Raw genomic sequence first — 23,141 nt, 5'->3', positions numbered from 1 at the left:
CGACCATACCACGACTGGAACTTTCAGCAGCGGTGGTAGCTGTTCGAACAAGTGACATGCTCAAAAAGGAGCTAGAGATACAAGGTCTACAGGAATACTTCTGGACCGACTCAAAGGTAGTTCTTGGCTACATCAACAATGAAGCCAGAAGATTCCACGTCTTTGTAGCTAACCGTAATTCAACGCATTAAGCAAAGCACAGATCCCGAACAATGGAGATATGTGACCTCTGAAGAGAATCCTGATCATGCTTCCAGAGGTCTCACATCAGAACAGCTCATGGCTTCCAACTGGTTCACAGGTCCAGACTTTCTTTGGCATGAAGAACTTCCCAAAGGACAAGTCAAGGGGGAAGAGTTCTCAGACAATGATCCAGAGCTGAAATCCCTGGTCCATGATACCCAAGCAAAGGAAGAAAGATCATTACTAGATCACCTTCATAAGTTCTCAGACTGGGCAAGAGTGGTAAAAGCTATTGCCAGGCTCAAACGACATGTCAAGGAAGCCATAGGCTTAAAATTGAGGTCCAGTGAAGCTACAAGCATAGAAGAAAGGAGAGAGGCAGAGCTCACCATTATAAAGATGGTTCAAGAAGCAGCTTTCTCCCATGAGATTCACAACCTCAGGCACCAGAAAGACATCAAGACCAAAGATAAAGCAAGCAAGTTTCATAAATTGAGTCCATTTCTGGATGAGCAAGGTATCCTCAGGGTGGGAGGTCGCTTGGCTCATGCAACTCTTCATTCCCATGTGAAGCATCCCGCAATCCTGCCAAGAGATAGCCACTTGTCAGTGCTGCTCGTCAACCACTATCATGAAAGAGTACGACACCAAGGACGTGGAATGACGATCAATGAGCTGCGATCCAACGGTATATGGATCCTAGGATGAAGCAATGCAGTTTCCTCTCACATCTACAAATGTGTGAAATGCAGGAAATTCAGAAGATGTACAGAAGGGCAAAGGATGGCAGATCTTCCGAAGGAACGCATGGAGACCGCGCCTCCCTTCACATACTGCGGGGTGGACTGCTTTGGACCTTTCTATGCCAAGGACGGAAGAAGAGAGTTAAAGCGTTATGGGCTCCTATTCACTTGCATGGGCTCCCGAGCAGTTCACATTGAAATGCTTGACGACTTAACCACCGACGCTTTTATCAATTCCCTGCGTTCATTCATTGCCATACGTGGTAATGTTCGTCAAATCAGATGTGATCAAGGCAGCAACTTCATTGGCGCAAGACGCGAGTTTGTGGACGCCCTGAAAGAAATGGATCAAACACGACTGAAGGAACTTGGATGCGAGTTTATCATGAACACCGCATCTTCAAGTCACATGGGTGGTGTTTGGGAAAGGCAAATCCGCACGATACGAAGTGTCTTAACATCCACTCTTGATCAGTCAGACGGAAGACTCGACACCGCTTCTCTGCGTACCTTTCTCTATGAAGTCATGGCGATTTTAAATAGTAGGCCCCTAACTACGGAATATCTGAATGATCCATTAGGTCCAGAACCTCTCACGCCAAATCACATCTTAACAATGAAGTCCACAGTTATCTTACCGCCACCTGGACAGTTCATCAAGGAAGATCTTTTATCTCCGCAAGAGATGGCGCAGAGTACAATTTTTAGCCAATGAATTCTGGACAAGGTGGAAGAAAGAGTACCTCCTAAACCTCCAACACAGACAGAAATGGAGTAAAGACAGAAGAAACGCAAGGATTAATAACATTGTCATTTTGCAAGATGATACTGCACCACGCAACCAGTGGAAATTGGCAAAGGTTACAGAAGTGTACCCGGGACAGGATGGCCGGGTGAGAAGATTCAAGTTACTGATCAGCGACTCAACCCTAGATGAGAGAGGTAAACGCATCACCAAACCCACCTATCTGGAGAGGCCCATCCATAAGACAGTCACCCTCCTGGAAGCCGATCAAGAAACCTGCAGACCCCTTTCACAGAAATCACTGGTGATTGGTGGGAGTGTAACTGACAGTTAGACTTACAGGTTATGTCGTTGTCTTTTGTTTGAATTGTTTATGTGTCCGCTGTGCGGGGGAAATGATAATACAAGCGGAACTACGTAGCTAATACTGTTGTAACGGGGATCCTTATTGTAGCAACACACCTTTGGAGGGAAGGCAATCCTGCGCTGCGTTAGCTAAGTTTTCATGTCATCGGGTGTAGTTCATAAAGGTTGAAGAGTGTATGTTAGGATGAAGTGTGAATTCATGCACACCCTGACGAATTGACTGGCAAGGGCACTAATATGGTGACCTAAGAAGGGCACTACTGAGGCAGGGGATAGTGGCTACTCACCAATGTGACAGGTGCCAGTGGAGGTGGTGTTGGAACAGGGGCAGGGGACACAGGCATCGGTGGTGGCAGCACCAGAGCTGCAGTAGAATCTAGGCTTGCATTCCTCACTGTTGGGTCCTTGAGTGTTGGCCTGGCAGTTCAGACAGATGCCTGTGGAAAAGGAGGGAAGTTAACGTCCATTTCCTATGCTTACATGTTTTGAAAACGGGTCTGTTTCTCCAATGTTGGGACAATGACATATGGTATTTATTGACCACACCTGAACGCTGGTGGTTTTGTTTGTATAGTATAGAAACCATTAATCCAGAAAATACTACTATCCTGCTGATTTGAGCCCCAGACAGTTTAGTTGGCTGTTACATAGTAATGGAGAGGTTTTTGTAGTTGAGGTTTTTGTGGAAAAGGAACCAATACTTCTATATGGGATATGAAATGATTCTGTATAGTGGGGAATTGCAGATGTTCTCTAAATGGAGGAATACAGTAAACACTATTGTTGTTTTCTGTCCTTCTCGATAGAGGACACCTCACGATATCGGACACCTAACTATCACTCTTATCTAAAAACAATGAACCTATAGAAGTCGGAACAAATCAGCTTGATTTTCCAGTATTCAGATTGAAATGGAACAGGTCACTGTCATGTTAATCTGGAAGAGACAGTCTAATGTGTTTTGCATACCCTCATGTTTCTTATGTAACACTCCCTGGCATTGTCCATGACATCAGACCTGAGCTAAGGAAGTACATCCACAACATTTATCATTCTTCTGCATCACAATGGCAGACAGAGGGGTTCAACAATCCCATCCACCTTGACCCTCTCCAAGCCTCTCAATAGCTGTCCACTCACACAACGATACACAGGATGGGACACGGACACACATGGGATTAGTGTGTAACAGATAATCAAATGGCTACCCAGACTATTTGCATTGTGTGCTCCCCCCCAACCCCTCTTTTTACGCTGCTGCTCCTCTCTGTTTATCATATATGCATAGTGACTTTAACTATACATTCATGTACATACTACCTCAATTGGGCCGATAAACCAGTGCTCCTGCACATTGGCTAACCGGGCTATCTGCATTGTGTCCCCACACACCACCCACCAACCCCTCTTTTACACTACTGCTACTCTCTGTTCATAATATATGCATAGTCACTTTAACCATATCTACATGAACATACTACCTCAATCAGCCTGACTAACCGGTGTCTGTATGTAGCCTCGCTACTTTTATAGCCTCGCTACTGTATATAGCCTGTCTTTTTACTGTTGTTTTTATTTCTTTACTTACCTATTGTTCACCTAATACCTTTTTTGCACTATTGAGAGCCTGTAAGTAAGCATTTCACTGTTGTATTCAGCGCACGTGACAAATAAACTTTTGGATCTGATTTCAAAGGGTGATTGTTGTGGTTTGTAGATAGAAGGTGTGGTGTAGTGGATTACTCACCCGATTGCGGGTGGCAGTAGTTAGTAAGGCTGTTGCACTGACAGGGTTGGCACCCAGTGCTGCTGAAACGGAAGAAGCCTGGGTGGCACTCGTCACACTTGGGCCCGTACACTCCCGTCTTACACACACACATTCCTGAGCTGAAAGAACAGGAGAGCACAGTCAGCATCCAGCATACGGTCACATCACATACTTTGATCCTTCTCTATTTGATTGTCCAGCCTTTATGTTGTGTAACAGCTTAACTGTACTGCTGTAATGGTGGGTTTGAGAGCTCTCTACAGTCTGACAGGGAAACTGCACTATTTGGTTAGGATTGCATTAGCCATGACATTCTGTGTCCAGATTATTCTAACGGTTTCACACACGACATCCTGTAGGTTTCCCCTGAGTGGTTTCTCCCATCAATCCATCTGCTATCCATAACACGCCTTGGCCGTTTTGATTCAATTAAGAGATTGTTGTGGTTGTAATGTGTAACTTGTAGTTTTGCTTTAAAAGAAAATGAAAACCAGATCCTTCCCTCCGTGATGAACAGAGCACAGCTACTCCAGATGGGTTCAATGGCATAGGTTAGGCCAGCCCCCCATCCTCCACAGTTCAAAGCTGTCTACTTAATTCCACTAACATGGTTGGCATGTTCTGGGGGCAGGGCAGCATGGTAGAGTCTGGACCAGACTGGAGCACTCTAGGAACATCTGGTCCAAGGCTGGAGACTGGGAGCCTGCCTGGATCCCACAGCCTACAGGCCAGCCATGATAATGCTCAGCCTCACAGGGCCTCTTTCTGCCAGGCTTTCACCTCATATACTCTATTAGACAGTGACCTTGAGGAGGGAATGGGTCAGGGTACCTGTGGGATCCTCTTCAAGCATTCAGCACCTCTCAAGGGCTCTCAGCAAGACACAAAAGGACAAACCCCCTCCTGCGTAGCCCTCTCTCTTGCTGGGTAGAAAGAGCAGCTATGCCTGAAGAGAAGGGGTTTAAGAAAGTCTGTCTCGAGCAATAACTCATTTACACCCAGTTGTCTCTGGTCATCGTGGACTGACATGCAGCTCATAACTAACCCTGAATGGTACTGTGAAGATCTGCAGGGTTGGCCTATAATTAAAAAAAAAAACAGGCAAGTCATTCATTACAGAGAATTCCCTGCGGTTTTGATTTAAAGTACAATTTTTACAGAGAATTCACTGTAGTTTTGATTACAGTACAATGCCTTTTGGAAGGAGATGAATGTAATCAATGATTACAAAATGAAAGGGAAGAATCAACACAGTTTGTCAACTGTTTATTGTCTATGTAAATCTCTGAGGTAATAAAATGGCGGGCTAAAACTAAACAATGGGTTAGTGTGCTGCTGCTGCTGATGATGATGCGTATGATTGCTGACAGCTGGAACTAGAGGGTGCTTTCTATTTGATTATCCAGTCTTGCTAGAGCCCACATAAATCCAATTCAACTTGAGCTCTTTAGCACACCGTCGAGCTTTGAACATCACTTATTTCATTTGCTAATGTGTTCTGTCCTAACGCCAACATACTCCATTGCATTTCACCTGCACATTCCACATACTGCTGTGTGGCCAGCCTGCAAAACATTCAAGCTGAAGCATATATTGAATTATGCAGCACATGAGACACTGGGGTGGGGGGCTACACTATAGGCTACACACGCGCGCTCTGATTCCAAATCGTCCTGTGTGCTGATCCCCGAGTCTCAAAGGAAAAACACAGCGCGATGAGTCACGCCTGATCACTCCCTTTCACCCAAAAGATCAACCGAATAGATCTGTGGACTACAACAAGCCAATAACAACCAAGCCCAAGAAGTGACAGAGCAGTTGCCTTAATGCCTTCCCATGAGTGCGTGTGTCACGGTTTTCATATGGTGAAGGAGAGTCGGACCAAACTGCAGCGTGTCGATTGCGATCCATGTTTATTTAAACAACGTAAACACGAATAAACACAAACTCAACAAAACAAATGTGAAAACCAAAAACAGCCTATACTTGTGTCAACTAACACAGCACAAGGACATCAAGACACTCAGGACAATCACCCACGACAAACTCAAAGAATATGGCTGCCTAAATATGGTTCCCAATCAGAGACAACGATAAGCACCTGCCTCTGATTGAGAACCACTCCAGACAGCCATAGAATTGGCTAGATAACCCCACTAGCTACAATCCCAAATACATACACACCAAAACCCCAAGACAAAACACACCACAATACAAAAACTCCATGCCACACCCTGGCCTGACCCAATACATGAAGAAAAACACAAAATACTTAGACCAGGGTGTGACAGCGTGGGCCTTATTCAAATGAAGCCTAATTAAAACACTGCTATTGATGGAAATGTTATGTTGATGGTAATGCTTAGTGGACTGTGTGTAACCTGATGGGAAGAACAAGGCTTTAAGCAGCTCGGAAGGAACAGACAGAGACACACATAAAAAAACATTTAAAAAAAGACAAAAATACACCATCATATGACTCCATGGGATTGGAGGCAGAGAGGAGAAAGCTACAGTAACAGTAGACTTGGAGAGGGAGCCATAGGAATGTGACACAGTAGAGAAGTAAGAGCTCTTTTCTGTTCCTATGGTTGCAAAATTCCTGTCACTTTGTCAGGTTTTTCAGAAATCACATTTGAAAGACTCCCGGAATCAGTAGGGAATAAGCAGGAAATCCGGAATTCTCCAACCATGATTTCTGGAAAACCTGTGGATTTTGGGAAAGTTGCCAGAATGGTAGCTTATTTGGTTAAAAAAAAACAGACAAGAAATTTGGAGGCAGGTTCCCAGTGTCACTGTCAGTGATTCAGTCTCTCTGATGTAAGAAGCTTTTCTTTTCTGGCCAAAGGGAGCAGATGGTGAGACAATCTCATAGTTTAATGTGTTTTCAGCGAGACGTAAACAGTATTGTACGACAGCACCGATCTCATCCTTGGTGGCCCAATTCCCCGACTGTTATCACCACCCAAAACCAACCTGTGATGGCACCCGAGAAGCCCCCATCTGTGGTGGTATCTATTGAGCCACAATGGAACGTTCAAACTACCACCCACGTAGTGTCACTAGGTGGAGGAGGGGGTTGTTTTGGTGTGTTTTCATTGGGCTTCAGGCTGCGTAGCCCAGCCACTCTGTTCCGTGTTACAGACGCATATTAACTAGGTCAGTATTACATGGCAACCAGGCAGTTCGGCTGTTCTGCTGCTGCCATGGCGATGCCGGCCATAAGTTGCTTGCGCATGACTGGGGAATCACAATAGACTGAGCACATATCTGTGCTGACTGCATCCTCTTTAACCACAGGGAAACAGCAATGCGGGGGGAGAATGGTCGCCAGTCAAGAAAGACACACACTGTTCTACACTAAGCATGTTTTAGAGTCAGGGCACACTGTCAGATCTTCAGAGAGAGAATGTTTAACAACATCAAGGGCCAAGAGTTGTGATCCATTCCAGAGGACCCCTGGCTCAGGATCATACATTGGACCAGTTATGTAACTCAGCTCAGAGTAAAGCCTGGCACAATGTGCTGGCAGACATGGCCACTGCACTGCACTCCAGCCATTAGAGCAACAAAGCCTCCCCATTGAGTCCTTGCCTCTAATACAGCATGGGATGCTGCCACCTGCTAATGTGAGTGTTGGGTTGGTCGCCTGCAGTGGCCTGTCACTAGGGCTCTTACTACACAGCACTATCCTCTTCGTTCTTCCTCCCCGTCAGAGAAGGCACCCAGCTGTGCTGGTGTAACATATACCAGGAGAGTCCTGTGACGTTTGGATTCCAATGCACCAACCTACTTCCTGCACTCCGGAGCCAACTGCATGCACCACCTGATCAAGAGGCTAACATGTCGCTCTGGAGAAAACAGTAACAGTTAATTTCAGGTGTGAGATAAGGACATCAATGCACTACGGCTCCCCACACAGTGCTCTGCTAAACTGGTTCATGATTACATGACCCCATCAAAGGGAAGGGAGGATATTGAGAGGGATCTCCCCGGGTTCCCATTGATTGCCCCAGTAATGTCCAGTCAAACTCGCATGAAAAGGGAGAGGTGTGCGCCGGAATCCTTGAGAGTGCTTTTTCAACGAAATATCCTAAAATAAAGAAATTAAAGCAGCCAAAACACATGTACACCAAGGCGTGTTTTCATAATCATACAAAATGGCTCGCAATCTCTCAATTCCTTCCTGACAAGAAATATGCAAACATAAAAAAGTATTATTCAAATTTGTTTCGGCTACTGTATTAGAGAGTGAGACTAGGCGGAAATAACTGCCCCAAATCAATATTTCATTACAGACTGTGTTTCCATTCCATAGAGGATGAGGGTGAAAAATAAATGTGCAACTTTAAAAACAGTGCCCCTAAGGATTGGCCCAAATAAACTATTGATATAACATTTATGGCGAAAGGAAGTCATTTGAGCTAGAACATAATTGTTTTTGGTAGTATATTGACATAACTGTGGAGCTAAATCATGGTAGTGGTTTATAGAGCAGTACCACATCATATCAGAATACAATCATTAATTTAGTTGCTAAGATACAGTAATATGAAGCCTCCTACTATGTCATGCTGCTGTCTCTTAGCAACAGCTTGTTTTTCCCACAGGCTTGAGATTAGTCCCATTTCTATCAGACTGTCTCTGTGCAGCGGTATCTGTTCGTCAAGCCCCCCCAGCCTACACAGAGAGACAGAAAGTGCAGTCGGCACTGTTTCCAATGCTGCACTCCTTATTATTTAGTATTGAGGCCCTAGATGAAGCAGACTACGGGAGGGCGTCAGGAGTACGAACGGGTGCAAAACCCATCCTGTTAGGCTGAGGATTAGCGTCAAATCACCTTCATGTGTTGAGGTTGTTAACGCAGATCGTGATTTAGAAAAGGGCTCAAGACGAGACTGGCCAGGTTCACCTCCTGCAGTCTGCCATCTGTATATGTACACATACTGTATGAGCATATTGTCATGAACTATCAGCCGAATAGGCACAGGTCAAGTCATGATCACTAATCATCACGCCTGAAAACAAATTATCAACGGAAGGCTCTGAGACAAGCTCACAGTTCGGTAGCTTTTGTTTTGACTGATGGGCCCTGTGGCCAAGAATCTATTTCCCGGTTTGTTGTTGGTCCCCTGTGGATCTAGTTTAGTAAAGAGCACAGCGGGACACAGTAAGACATAGCTTCTTACAGATGAGTGAATGGAAAAAGTAGCAACTTCCTACCAACGTGGTCTAGTAGGCTGGGAACCAAGCATATTCTTATAGCAATGTAGAGCTGCTACCAAGAGGAGCACATCCTTCCTATGCAAGATAAAAAGCGACGACAACTGAAACCGAAACAGTACATCTCATATTGAGCTTCAACTACAACGAATACCTCATCAACCTTCAATGGATTTACCATGTATGTCTGAAGAGAACTGTGGCTATACTTTAAGACTATGGCACTATACAGATCAGGTATATGCTCATGCTTAACCTAGATCCGGTCAGTTCATGTCCTTGAGGAAATGTGAAGAACAAAGAGCTCAAGTTGAAATCCCAGGCAGGCAGCTCTGATCCAGACGTCTGCAAGCCAATGACTTCCTGGTCCTCTCCCAGGTTCCAGGCTGGAACAGATCAGTATTATGCTGTGATCTGGAACCAGTAGGTGATTAGTTTAATCCAAGCTCTCTGTTCCTGGCCATGCAATTAAATAGACCTAAGTGAAAACACACAGACACACAGAATTCCAATAGCAAATGTGATAGAATGCCAAATGGCAAAGTAAAAGATGAATATGACTGTAATATGAAAGGCTGGAGTGTCCATCAGTAAATGAGAGGCATCCTCTAAAGCAGGGCTGCCCAACCCTCTTCCTGGAGATCTACCATCTTGTGGGTTTTCAGTCCAACCCTAATTTAACATACCTGATTCTACTAATTAGGTGCTCAACAGGACCTTAACTAGCTGAATCAGATATGCTAAATTAGGGTTGGACTGAAAACCCACAGGATGGTAGATCTCCAGGAAGAGGGTTGGGCAGCCCTGGTCTAAAGCATGAGGGAGGCTGGGGGGTCTGGGAGCCAGCTAATCTGTGTAAATCACAGTGCTTACCCACTGGGAGAGAGCTGGCCTCGCCTGGGTTAGACCACCACTACGCTAGCTGGGTTAGCACTGGGTAGGCTCAGACTGTCTGAGCAGGATCATATTATGTGGGCTAGTGTTACTGCGTGAGGGCAGGGCTAGCCCCATACGCTCCTGCCCTCAGAATAAACCCCTGGCCTAGCTGCCCCTTCACCTGCTCCTCAATGGATCTATACTCTACTCTTTCCGTTTTTGTGGTAAATTAGGTTTTGTCCCTGAATTTGAATCCTACAGCTTGAGCCCCATGTATATTCCTACATGAATGTACAAAATGTTTGTCATAAACTTAATTTGGCACAATAAAACAAACTCTATGTTATCTACCTGCTTGCTGTATGTTGACAGTTAATTCACAGCCACTGGGCATTAGAAACATCACAAGGATGTTCACTCAGCTTTCTGACCAGACACATTCCTTTCAATTGTTCAGAAACCAAAATACGACAGCTATTTTTAGCGTGTTCCTAAGCCAAACAAGCTACCTCTCTCCAAGTCACACTCTTTCTGACACTGTAAGGCTGTATCTGAGGCAGTGTGTTGTTTAGCTCAGGATATGAGAACCAACCGAGGTCTGGCGAACCAACTGTCTCTCGCTACAAAGGCCAGGGACATAATGACTCCACAAGATGGCTCCAGTATATTATAAACACTAGAGATTTGAAGCTGCTCTAACTCTACAACATCTTGTGTGATAAGTTCATGTATATTTCAGAGCAGTATCTTTTATGCACAACAGTGTCTGCTAAATCAGTCATTCAAACAGTTTTTATACATTGTGATTTCTAAAACTACATCTCCCTGTGCTTTCGCCAAAGATGCAGTAGATAGGGACCAAAAAAAAATCTGAATTGATTCTGGTTTGGTAGGTGGTACGCTCTACTGAATGTATAGTGTTTAATTCCCAGTGCCATTAGTGCACAGAGGAAGCAAGTGCTCTTACCTGTCACATAGGTGGTTGACAGCGCCGTAGGAGTCACAGCCGCAGGCTATGCAGCTGGTGGTGCCATTGGTGAAGTGTCCTTCCTCACAGTCCTCACACAGCAGCCCCGTGTACCCTGACATGCAGACACACTGGCCTGTCTTCTTGTCACAGTCATCCACGTCTAGAACACCCTCGCTGCTGCAGTTACACAGAGACTCTGCAGGGACAGAGAGGAAGAGATTGTTATGATACGGCACCACTAGGATATTCTGTACACACACATATACTATGAGAAGTGTCAGATCTGGATGACCGTGTAGACACTGCCGTGTGGGCATGTATTATTTATTTGAGCTCAGGTATGATGAGCATGGAGTCCAAGTGTTCCTTCTACCTCTCTCCAGTTTGTTTCCAAGAGAGAGATGGCGGGGGGGCGCAGAAAATGAGGAGGTAGGATAGAGACCGACTGTTGATGCATGAGACTATTGCGTTTCTTCCCGGGGGACAAATGGGAAATAGTAAAAACTGCCTCATGACATACATAGGAAATATCGGGCTGCAATTGGTGTGCTGTTGAGCACATGGTGGGCTGTTCTTACATGAGAGGAGACCGGTTGCTGCTACTCACACAGCCTAATTTACAAGAATGGTGTGGGAGGCTGGGGGAGGCAGGGCGGCTGCACTCTGTCATACCGTAAACCATTATACAATACTGTACATTGAAAGCTGAGAACAAAAAATGAAAGGTTTGAGGAATAATGTTAATTGCTGAATATGTGATATATGACTAGAGCAAACGAACAGTTGAAAATCCAGTGTGTTGACAAGGCTGCTTGTCCTTGCAAGTCCATGTAGAGGTTGAAATTGAAACAAATGGGTGTTGAAGTAAAACAGTGTGTCCTATGATCCAATATGGTATTGTGCTGTGTTGACTATTAGCACAGTACTGTATGTTTCAGTGCAGTGAGATAGGAAGGGTTTGACCTTAACATAGTAACTTTTGTCCAACATTACTGCTCTAAACGTTCAGAATACATTGTTGTGCTGTCTTCTCAGACATCGGCATAGCCATTAGAGGGGATTTAATGTCATTTTCTGCAACAGTAGCGTCCTCAGATCAGCGCTCTCCATCTCTGGCCATTGTTCCAGCTTTATGTAACAGTGAAAGGGCATGGTTATGCAAGCCTGGAGAGCACTGTCAGCTTTCTATTTGTTCAATGAAGACATCTTCCCTGCACAACCCCTCAGACTGTGTGAGATCCTGGGCCGTGTAGCTGCCAATTTTGCTCGATTGGGCGTACGAACGCACAAGGTTCCACTCTGTTGTATTAGATTTGACCCAAACCTGTAGTTTTTAAGTTAGGCCAATAAGTGTCTTTGGCATATTGTCTTGCAGTATTAAGGCTACTACAAGCTTCACCCCACTGATCTACGTGCGTGCACATGGGTGGAGTGGGATTTTGGGAAGGCAAGGAAGTCGCCTTCCATTGCTAAGACGTTGCACAGATCAAACAAGGAGCCAGATGTTTCACCAGGTGTATAAACTTGAAGCATCCAGTTGGCACTTTTAGAGCGGCGGCAGGTAGCCTCGTGGTTAGAGCGTTGGACTCGTAACCCAAAGGTTGCAAGATTGAATCCCTGAGCTGACAAGGTCAACATCTGTCATTCTGCCCCTGAACAATGCAGTTAACCCACTGTTCCTAGGCCATCATTGAAAATAATAATTTGTTCTTAACTGACTTGCCTAGTTAAATAAATAACAAATACAAATCTCCCTTACCAACAAATATGGTGACGAGAGGAAGCCCAGTGGCCGGCATTGAGTGAAGGATGGATTTTGGCGTACATTTTTTTTGTTGCAGTTGAAACGTTTGATCTCAATTCAAATTAATTAAAAATGAAAAGCTGACTTGTCTTGAGTCAATAAGTATTAATGCCCTTTTATTTCAAGCCTAAATAAGTTCAGGACTAAAAATGTGCTTAACAAGTTACATAATAAGTTGCATGGATTCACTCTGTGTGCAATAGTGTTTTAAAATGATTTTTGAATGACTACCTCATCTCTGTACAAAACAGATACAATTACTTGTAAGGTCCCTCAGTTGAGCAGTGAATTTCAAACATAGATTCAACCACAAAGACCAGGGAGGTTTTCCAATACCTTGCAAAGAGGGGCACCTATTGGTAGATGTGTTTAAAAAAAACATTGAATATCCCTTGGAGCATGATTACATTATTAATTATCATTGTTGATAGACAACAATAATTGTTTCACCTCTTCCACACTGGCTTTATGGAATTCAAAAGTACAATTCTTGTCTTTCATAATTTGGTCCGATATACTTGGATGGGTAGGTAGTGTCAGCGTTTGTTGCTGGCATGTCATCCCTAAGTTTGCTTATCGTGCCAATGAAAAAGTCATTAAAGTAGTTTTCAATATCAGTGGGCTTTGTAATGAATGAGCCGAGTTGGCTTTTTTCCCCAAAATGTAATTTAAGGTGCCCCAAAGATTTTTACTATCATTCTTTATATAATTTCTTTGTTTCATAGTGTAGTATTTTTATGTATTTTAGTCACATGATTTCTTAATTTGCAGTACGTTTGCCAATCAGTTGGGCTGCCAGACTTAACTTCCATACCTTTTGCCTCGTCCCTCTCAACCATACAATTTTTCAATTCTTCATCAATCCAAGGGGATTTAACAGTGTTTACAGTAATTTTCCTAATGGGTTTGTGCTTATTAGTAACTGGAATAAGTAGTTTCATAAATGTGTCAAGTGCATCATCTGTTTGCTCCTCATTACACACCACAGAGCAGCAAATATTCTTTACATCATCAACATATGCATCACTACAAAATCACTACATTATACACTATATTAGGCCCAGCATTTGGAACTTTAGTTTTCCTAGATATGGCTATTATATTGTGATCACTACATCCTATGGATTTGGATACTGCTTTAAAGCAAATATCTGCAGCGTTAGTAAAGATGTGATCAATAGATTGATGATTTAATTCCTGTGCTGTTTAACTACCCTGGTAGGTTGACTGACATGATCCAGGTTGCAGGCACTGGTTACAGTTTGACGTTTTTTTCCTGAGTGGGCAGCTTGATATTTAAATCACCCAGAAAATATACTTCTCTGTTGATATGACATACATTATCAAGCATTTCACACATATTATCCAGATACTGACTGTTAGCACTTGGTGGACTATAGCAGCTTCCCACAAGAATGGGCTTTAGGTGAGGCAGATGAACCTGTAGCCATATTACTTCAACAGTATTTAACATTAGATTGTAAGCTTTACAGGAATGTGGTTCTGAATATACAGTCGTGGCCAAAAGTTGAGAAAGACACAAATATTAATTTCCACAAAGTTTGCTGCTTCAGTGTCTTTAGATATTTTTGTCAGATGTTACTATGGAATACTGAAGTATAATTACAAGCATTTCTTATGTGTCAAAGGCTTTTATTGACAATTACATTAAGTTGATGCAAAGAGTCAATATTTGCAGTGTTGACCCTTCTTTTTCAAGACCTCTCTAATCAGCCCTGGCATGCTGTCAATTAACCTCTGGGCCACATCCTGACTGATGGCAGCCCATTCTTGCATAATCAATGATTGGAGTTTGTCAGAATTTGTGGGTTGCTTGTTTGTCCACCTGCCTCTTGAGGATTGACCACAAGTTCTCAATGGGATTAAGGTCTGGGGAGTTTCCTGGCCATGGACCCAAAATATCGATGTTTTGTTCCCCGAGCCACTTATTTATCACTTTTGCCTTATGGCAAGGTGCTCCATCATGCTGGAAAAGGCATTGTTCAGCACCAAACTGTTCCTGGATGGTTGGGAGAAGTTGCTCTCGGAGGATGTGTTGGTACCATTCTTTATTCATGGCTGTGTTCTTAGGCAAAATTGTGAGTGAGCCCACTCCCTTGGCTGAGAAGCAACCCCACGCATGAATGGTCTCAGGATGCTTTACTGTTGGCATGATACAGGACTGATGGTAGCACTCACCTTGTCTTCTCCGGACAAGCTTTTTTCTGGATGCTCCAAACAACCGGATGCCCCAAAAACAATGACTTTACCCCAGTCCTCAGCATCCCTGTACCTTTTTCAGAATTTCAGTCTGTCCCTGATATTTTTCCTGGAGAAAAGTGGCTTTTTTGCTGCCCTTCTTGACACCAGGCCATCCTCCAAAAGTCTTCTCCTCACTGTGCATACAGATGAACTCACACCTGCCTGCTGCCATTCCTGAGCAAGCTCTGTACTGGTGGTGCCCCGATCCCGCAGCTGAATCAACTTTAGGAGACGGTCCTGGCGCTTGCTGGACTTTCTTGGGCGACCTGAAGCCTTCTTCACAGCAATTTAACCGCTCTCTTTGAAGTTCTTGATGATCCGATAAATGGATGATTTAGGTGCAATCTTACTGGCAGCAATATCCTTGCCTGTGAAGCCCTTTTGTGCAAAGCAATGATGACGGCAAGTGTTTCCTTGCAGTTGACCATGATTGACAGAGGAAGAACAATGATTACAAGCACCACCCTCGTTTTGAAGCTTACAGTCTGTTATTCGAACTCCATCAGCATGACAGAGTGATCTCCAGTCTTGTCCTCGTCAACACTCACACCTGTGTTAACGAGAGAATCACTGACATGATGTCATCGGGTCCTTTTGCGGCAGGGCTGAAATGCAGTGGAAATATTTTTGGGGGATTCAGTTCATTTGCATGGCAAAGAGGGACTTTGCAATTAATTGCAATTAATCTGATCACTTTTCATAACATTCTGGGGTATATGCAAATTGCCATCACACAAACTGAGGCAGTAGACTTTGAAAATGTATATTTGTGTCTTTCTCAAAACTTTTGGCCACGACTGTAGACCGCAACACCGCCTCCGTTGGCATTTCTATCTTTTCAGTAGATGTTATAACCATGTATTGCTCCCACTGTATCATCAAAGGTATAATCTAAGTGAGTTTCAGAGATAGGTGGAATATGAATGTCATCTGTTACAAGCAAGTTATTGACTTCATGGACCTTGTTTCTTAGGCTACATATGTTAATATGGGCTATTTTTAGCACTTTTCTAGGTTGCTTTACTGGGAAGCTTATCAGAGGTAGACTAACTCGTGTTATTTACATTGGAGCTGATAGCGCAGGGTGAGCTGCATAAAGTGATCTTCCTAATATTGCACACCGCCTCAGTGCTAACAGTGTACCTCTGGTTTATAGGCTCATGATTACTGCTTACAATAGCAGTAGGATAATCAGATGTATTCGGTGCAATTAAGGGTACATAAATTAAATTACCTACATTTGTGTTTGCCAATGCCCCGAAGATCATGTACATTTGATGGCGCATTATGACGACTCATTGTCACAACGGTAGGGATTAACTGAGCTGGTCTTGGATCATTTACCAGTCATTGTTTCAACGCAGCATTGAAATACATGGACAGAGTCCAGGAGCCAAGATGATTTGGATGGACTCTGTCATATTGGTAGAGTATCTTCTGTTTCCTAGAAGGTGTTAATAAAAGTGACTCCAGCAGAGCTACAGTAGTCTTTTAGCCAGATGTGTAATCCGTAATCCGTTTTTTTTGTAGTATTTTACTGCTAAAATCAGTTTTCTACTTGATTGCTAAGAGTAGCTACTTCACTCCTGTAGTCCTCCTCCGCAAGCAGTTGCTACATTGAAAGTCAGCGTGGTCCACATTCTTCTGGAACAAAGCAAAGTAAACGCAGCTCTTGCAATGCTGGAAATGTTCAATAGCGGCCTCCATTTGAGAACCGCCGAGCCAGCTAGGCTAGCTGGGCTTTCGGGTCTCTCCCCCATACAGAATCTCGCAGGACCCCAGGACATATAGCAGCACTCACAGCAATTGATCCCAACACAGTCGTAGGATTCAAAATAAAATAACAGTATATAAAAACACTGTTTGATACCATTCTATTTATTCCATTTCAGCCATTACTATGAGCCCGTCCTCCTATAGCTCCTCACACCAGCCTCTACTGCTAGAGTTGCTTACCAAGGCCACATTAAATGTTCCTGAGTGGCCTAGTTATAGTTTTGACTTAAATCGGTTTAAAAATCTATGGCAAGACTTGAAATTGACTGTCTAGCAATGAACAGCAACCAACTTGACAGAGCTTAATGAATTTTTTTAAGAATGTGTAAATCACAGGAGGTTGGGGGCACCTTAATTGGATAGAGTGTGCTTGTGTTAATGACTGGAGTGGAATCAGTGGAATGGTATCAAATACATCAAACACATGGTTTCCAGGTGTTTGATGCCATTCCATTTGCGCCGTTCCGACCATTATTATGAGCCGTCCTCCCCTCATCAGCCTCCTGTGGTTCACCCTGACCACCTCCTGAAGTGGTCAGACAGTTCTGAACACAATCAGACCACAAGTGACTTTGTTACTTATGCAAATTAGATATTTCTGTATATAATTTTCAATACATTTGCAAAAATGTCTAAAAACATGTTTTCACGTTGTCATTAAAAGGGGTATCGTGTGTAGATGGGTGAGAAAAAATATTTTATAGATTTTGAATTCAGGCTGTAACACAACAAATGTGGAATAACTCAAGTGGTATGAATACTTTCTGAAGGCACTGTACATGCTAGAATGTTCCAATGGTCGTGTTGTGGTCCTTCTGTAGCTCAGTTGGTAGAGCATGGCGCTTGTAACGCCAGGGTAGTGGGTTTGATCCCCGGGACCACCCATACGTAGAATGTATGCACACATGACTGTAAGTCGCTTTGGATAAAAGCGTCTGATAAATGGCATATATATATATATTCACACTTGACACTTACATGCGACTTCTGCTATCTGAATACGAATCTCGCATTGAAAAGACAAAAGTCGCTTTGTGGTCTGATTGTGTTCAGATCTGTCTGTGGTCAGGGTGCATTGTGTGCGGATTTCTCCTCAGTCTGGGTGCAATCAGGCGCATACAGTGGTCGACGTTGCTTGCTATATTAGCTTGCTGGCTAGCTACAGAGGTTAGCTGGCTACTTAGCTACAGTTGGTAGCTACTGCCATAAGCTGTTTTGTTATAATCATATTTAGCCTATTCCACCATTGTAGAACGCATACTGGCATTTGAATATTGCGCAGGAATGGACACAATGTGGACATAGTAGACACATTTAAATGTAAATGTAGATGCACGACGTGTTCAGAAATGAATATTTAATAAATGTTTGAATTAAGGTTGTAACACAACATAATGTGGAATACGTCAATGGGTATGAATATTTTCTGAAGGCACTGTACATACTAGAACACGCCAATACCATCTCGCCAGCTCACGCTTGGCTCTGCCCACCTCCTTCCTTCTTCTGCGCATTATGATTCAGTTTCCCACATCTGCATGTGAAATAGTCAGATTTATAATAGAAAAATATGCCCTGGCCTCCCGAGTGGTGCAGCGGTCCAAGGCACTGTATTGCAGTGCTGGAGGTGTTATTACAGACATGGGTTCATTCCCCGGGGAGGGTTTGGCCTAGCGTTGAGGTCATCATGTTTTGGCCATGGAAAAAAACCCACATGGCTAGCCAGTTGGCTACAGCAGGGTCTACAATTTCACAATAGGTGATGCGTATTACAAGAAGCCGCCCCTTTTCTGACAAAAAAAAGGCATTGCAACACTGCGAATCTCCCGTCTGCGTAGACCATGTAATAAGCTTTACTTAACGGCCTTGTTGCAAACAGAATGGATGATTTGGGGGGGATTTTTTAACACAAGCTTCCTTCCTTTCAGTTTCATACAGGCCAGTAATGTGGAATGAATACAATGTTCAAATCAAATACAACAGGTACAACCTTACCGTGAAATGCTTACTTACAAGCCCTTAACCAACAATGCAGTTCAAAAAATAGTTAAGAAAATATTTACTAAATAAACTAAAGTGAAAAATAATTATAAAATAAATCAAAAACGAAGGAGGCCTACAAACCTGACTCAGTTACACCAGCTCTGTCAGAAGGAATGGGACACAATTCACCCAACTTATTGTGGGAAGCTTGTGGAAGACTACCCGAAATGTTTGACCCAAGTTAAACAATTTAAAGGCAACGCTACAATACTAATTGAGTGTATGGAAACTTCTGACCCACTGGGAATGTGATGAAATAAATAAAAGCTGAAATAAATCATTCTCTCTACTATTATTGTGACATTTCACATTCTTAAAATAAAGTGGTGATCCTAACACCTAAGTAAGGGCATTTTTACTAGGATTAAATGTCAGGAATTATAAAAAACTGAATTTAAATGTATTTGGCTAAGGTGTATGTAAACTTCCGACTTCAACTGTAGGTCCTGGATGTCTGGAAGCTTGGCCCCAGTGATGTACTGGGTCATATGCGCCTTACAGTCAGATGCCAAGCAGTTGCCATACCAGGAGGTGATGCAACCGGTCAGGATGCTCTCGATGGTGTTGCTGTAGATGTGGACACCAAGGAACTTGAAACTCTCGACCCACTCCACTTCAGCCCCGTCAATGTTAATGGGGGCTTGTTCGGCCTTCCTTTTCCTATAGTCCACGATCAGCTCCTTTGTGTTGCTCATATTGAGGGAGAGGTTGTTGTCCTGGCACCACACAGCCAGGTCTCTGACCATCTCCCTATAGGCTGTCTCATTGTTGTCGGTGATCAGGCCTACCACTGTTGTTTCGTCAGCAAACTTAATGATAGTGTTTGAGTTGTGCTTGGCCACGCAGTGATGGGTGAACAGGGAGTGCAGGATGAGACTAAGCACGCACCCCTGAGGGGCCCCAGTATTGATAATCAGCGTGGCAGATGTTTTGTTGCCAACCCATACCACCTGGGGGGGCGGCCCGTCAGGAAGTCCAGGATCCAGTTGCAGAGGGAGGTGTTTAGTCCCAGGGTCCTTAGCTAAGTGGGCACAGGGACTATGGTGGTTTGTTTGAAACATGTAGGTATTACAGACTCAGGCAGGGAAAGTTGAAAATGTAATAATAATAATAATAATATATGCCATTTAGCTGACGCTTTTATCCAAAGCGACTTACAGTCATGTGTGCATACATTCTACGTATGGGTGGTCCCGGGAATCGAACCCACTACCCTGGCGTTACAAGCGCCATGCTCTACCAACTGTCAGTGAAGACACTTGCCAGTTGGTCAGGGCATGCTTTGAGTACACGTCCTGGTAATCCGTCTGGCTCTGCGGCTTTGTGAATGTTGACCTGTTTAAAGGTCTTGCTCATATGGGCTACAGAGAGCGTGATCACACAGTCGTCCAGAACAGCTGGTGCTCTCATGCATGCTTCAGTGTTTCTTGCCTCGAAGCGAGCATAAAAGGCATTTAGCTCGTATGGTAGGCTCGCGTCACTGAGCATTTGCGGCTGGGTTTCCCTTTGTAGTCCGTAGTATTTTTCAAGCCCTGCCACATCTGAAGAGTGTCAGAACCGGTTTAGTAGGATTCAATCGAAGTCCTGAATTGATGCTTTGCCTGTTTAATGGTTCATCTGTGGGCATTCTTATAAGCGTCCGGATTAGTATCCCGCGCCTTGAAAGCGTCAGCTCTAGCCTTTAGCTTGATGCGGATGTTGCCTGTAATCCATGTTGTTGATGTCTTTGTATTTTCAAGTATTGTGGTGCGAGCATCATGTTATGGGTAGGCTTGTCACCGGAAAGAACTGGGGAGGTGTTTAGGATCAAAAGAAATATGAAAGGATCAGGTTTGTTAGGATCAAAAGAAAATCCACCCAGTCTTCTGAAAATCTGAAAACCTAACCCAAGGATAGAGTGGGACAATTCCAGAATGGATTTCCAAGAGGTGTTGAGTTTACCTGAATGGTCAGGTCTCAATCCTGATTTTAAATCTGCTTAAAAAAAAAGAAATCCCTAAAAGTTGTGCTAGGTTGGTAGAATATTTTTGAAAATGATTCACAGCTGCACTCAATATATTCTAATTTGGTATTTCTTAGTAATTAGGACATTTTTAAATAATTGTTCTTTCTTTTTGAAAATGTGGATTAGGAAGTGTACATCTATGGGGTGGGGTGGGGGGGGAGTCGCATTTAATCCCTTTTTAGATTAATTTTTAAGGCAGTAAAATGTGAAGAATGTGGAAGGGGTGTGTAGACTTTCAAGTGTTGCTCACCCCAATCTCTACATTGGAGGGGACTGTCGGAACGTTTACCTTCATGCAATACTTCAAGCGCAGAACAGCGGGGCCAGAGACGAGGGAGGTGGGAGACAACATAATCCGCTAAGGTTATAACAGTGCTGGTTTATTCATGTCTTGGTCTGCTCATTTTGATTGGATGTGGCGTAACATTCCCCTGTCCCCCATCGGTCTAAGGATGTTAAATAGACACAAAGGCCACGGGGATCAAACCACTGTCCAAACGGACACGTGTTGTCTGCTTGTAGGGAAAATAAACCTTATCATGGTGGCAATTATATGCAGACATGGAGAAGTCTGTGTGGATGGATGACTAAAAACAAGGGATAAACACCCTCCTCCCCCTTCCCCCTCTCATGCAATCACCATAATATCTGACACACTTACGCATGTCACATATATAGCCTACCTCATAAAGGCCCCACCATCTCTGAGAACGCCAAACGTAGCCGATAGTAATATTACTCTGGAACCGGTATGTCCTAATTCATATGGATAATTTAGTTATGACTGATCATTTTGCAAGGAGAAAGCCGTCCATGGTTTGAGGTCCACGATCTATTGTTTCTACAATCTCAGTTTCTTCGCCTGCCTGCGCTCTGCGTCAAAAGACATACTGCGGACGTTTTGGTTGTGCCTTTGGTTACATGTTAATAGATTATTATTATTGTTTGCATGAAAATGGACATTCATGCAAACATAAGTGAATGTGTGAGGTGATTAAAAGGTCAGAGAGTAAAATTCCATATAGGCTATCAGTCTAATGAGGTGTATCCATTGTGGAGGTGTGGCAGAGGGTATTCTATACACAACACAATATAACATAACAATTGATGCGCCTTGGAACATTATATATGTATTCTTATCACATCTAAGCGCCACCATAGGCTCACCTTGACTATTGTCGGAGGTAATCTTTGCATCGATGTTATCTGAAGACCACGCATCATTTGTCGTCCGCTGAGAAACCATGGAGACCACTGTCTGCAGCGTTTTTTCTGGAGGAAAAACTGATCGTGCATCAGTGGATCTTTTGCTTGAATTTGATGTTCTGGAGCTCAACGCCATTATTTGTTGTATAGGAGTTGAAATCATTTCTATGCTTGGCTTTGGGGTTATAGGGTCCGTTGTCGGTGGCTGAATTGTGGTTGCGGTTGGCGAGACAGGAACCGTGGAGACCTGTATCGTTTTGCTGGTCGCTCTGGCGGAGACAATTGTGGGCGACGGCGTGAGCCCAGTTACTAGGCCGAGAACAAACCTGTCCTCAGGTAAACGATTGGGCAAGGTGGTGTAGAGCTGCTCCAAGCTCTCGGATGCTGAGCGAGGCTTCCTGGAGATAGGCGACGCATTGTAGGAGTTGATGCGAGGTGCAGCATCAGAAAATCCAATATACAAAATAAATAGCAAAGTCGGGGATATGTACATCATTAAGGCCGTTAACCTCATATTCAATTTCAGCTCTCCATGTAAAGCCTTAGTAATGGTCTGTCTCAGACCTTTCCCTGAATGGACTAGCCTATGTTGTTCGCAATTGCTACCCAGTGATTGCGAACCGAACTACCCGCAGCTTCTTGACTTCACTTTCAGTTCAACCTAGCCCAGCGCAATGAAAGGAAACGCTTTGGATTGTCATACCCTTCAGCCAATGAGGGCATTGAGGGGATGTCTCGTGGTATAGTTAGGTGCGTTTGTTTTCCCATCGCAAAGGCATTTGATTGGTTCAATGCGTAATCGTGAGCCAGTGCGCGATGAGTGCAATGAGAAATATGTTTGATTTTTCATTTGACACACTTTAAAACAAATATAAATAATCTAAAATTACGTTATTTTACGATTATAGCCTAGACTGGACATTACATCCATTCGATTATGGGACATTAGGCCTTGGCTATTCATGAAATAGCATATGCCCCTCTTTAATTGATGTACCCCCTATAAGCAGCAACACGCTGAAAAAGTAAGCTATCCAGGACTTTAGGCCTAGACTCGAGAAAAAAAGATAGGGATGTTTATTATGCCTACGCTGTAGGATATGTGCGCGCTGTCGCCTGATCACCCATTGTTTCTACTGGGTGCGAGCTCCACTACGTGGCTATAGGCCTA

At 43.7% G+C, this 23,141-nt stretch overlaps 1 protein-coding gene across 1 annotated transcript in view; it reads right to left on the bottom strand.

Annotated features, from left to right (window-relative positions):
* The window catches only part of LOC118358193 (multiple epidermal growth factor-like domains protein 9), a 41,435-nt gene extending 18,786 nt beyond the window's left edge, over positions 1–22,649 (bottom strand). The window contains exons 1-4 of the mRNA XM_035735733.2: positions 21,932–22,649; positions 10,872–11,070; positions 3,785–3,924; positions 2,325–2,474 (exon numbers count right to left, since the gene is read on the bottom strand). Of these exons, the coding sequence (XP_035591626.1) occupies positions 2,325–2,474; positions 3,785–3,924; positions 10,872–11,070; positions 21,932–22,484 (1,042 nt within the window). The 5' untranslated portion in view covers positions 22,485–22,649. The remainder of the gene's footprint in view (positions 1–2,324; positions 2,475–3,784; positions 3,925–10,871; positions 11,071–21,931) is intronic.
* Positions 22,650–23,141: the final 492 nt, after the last annotated feature.

The sequence above is a fragment of the Oncorhynchus keta genome, chromosome 25, assembly GCF_023373465.1.
Source record: "Oncorhynchus keta strain PuntledgeMale-10-30-2019 chromosome 25, Oket_V2, whole genome shotgun sequence".
NCBI classification, from domain to species: domain Eukaryota; kingdom Metazoa; phylum Chordata; class Actinopteri; order Salmoniformes; family Salmonidae; genus Oncorhynchus; species Oncorhynchus keta.
The sequence above is the reverse complement of the archived record's forward strand: the minus strand, read 5'-3'. Positions and strand labels throughout refer to the sequence as shown.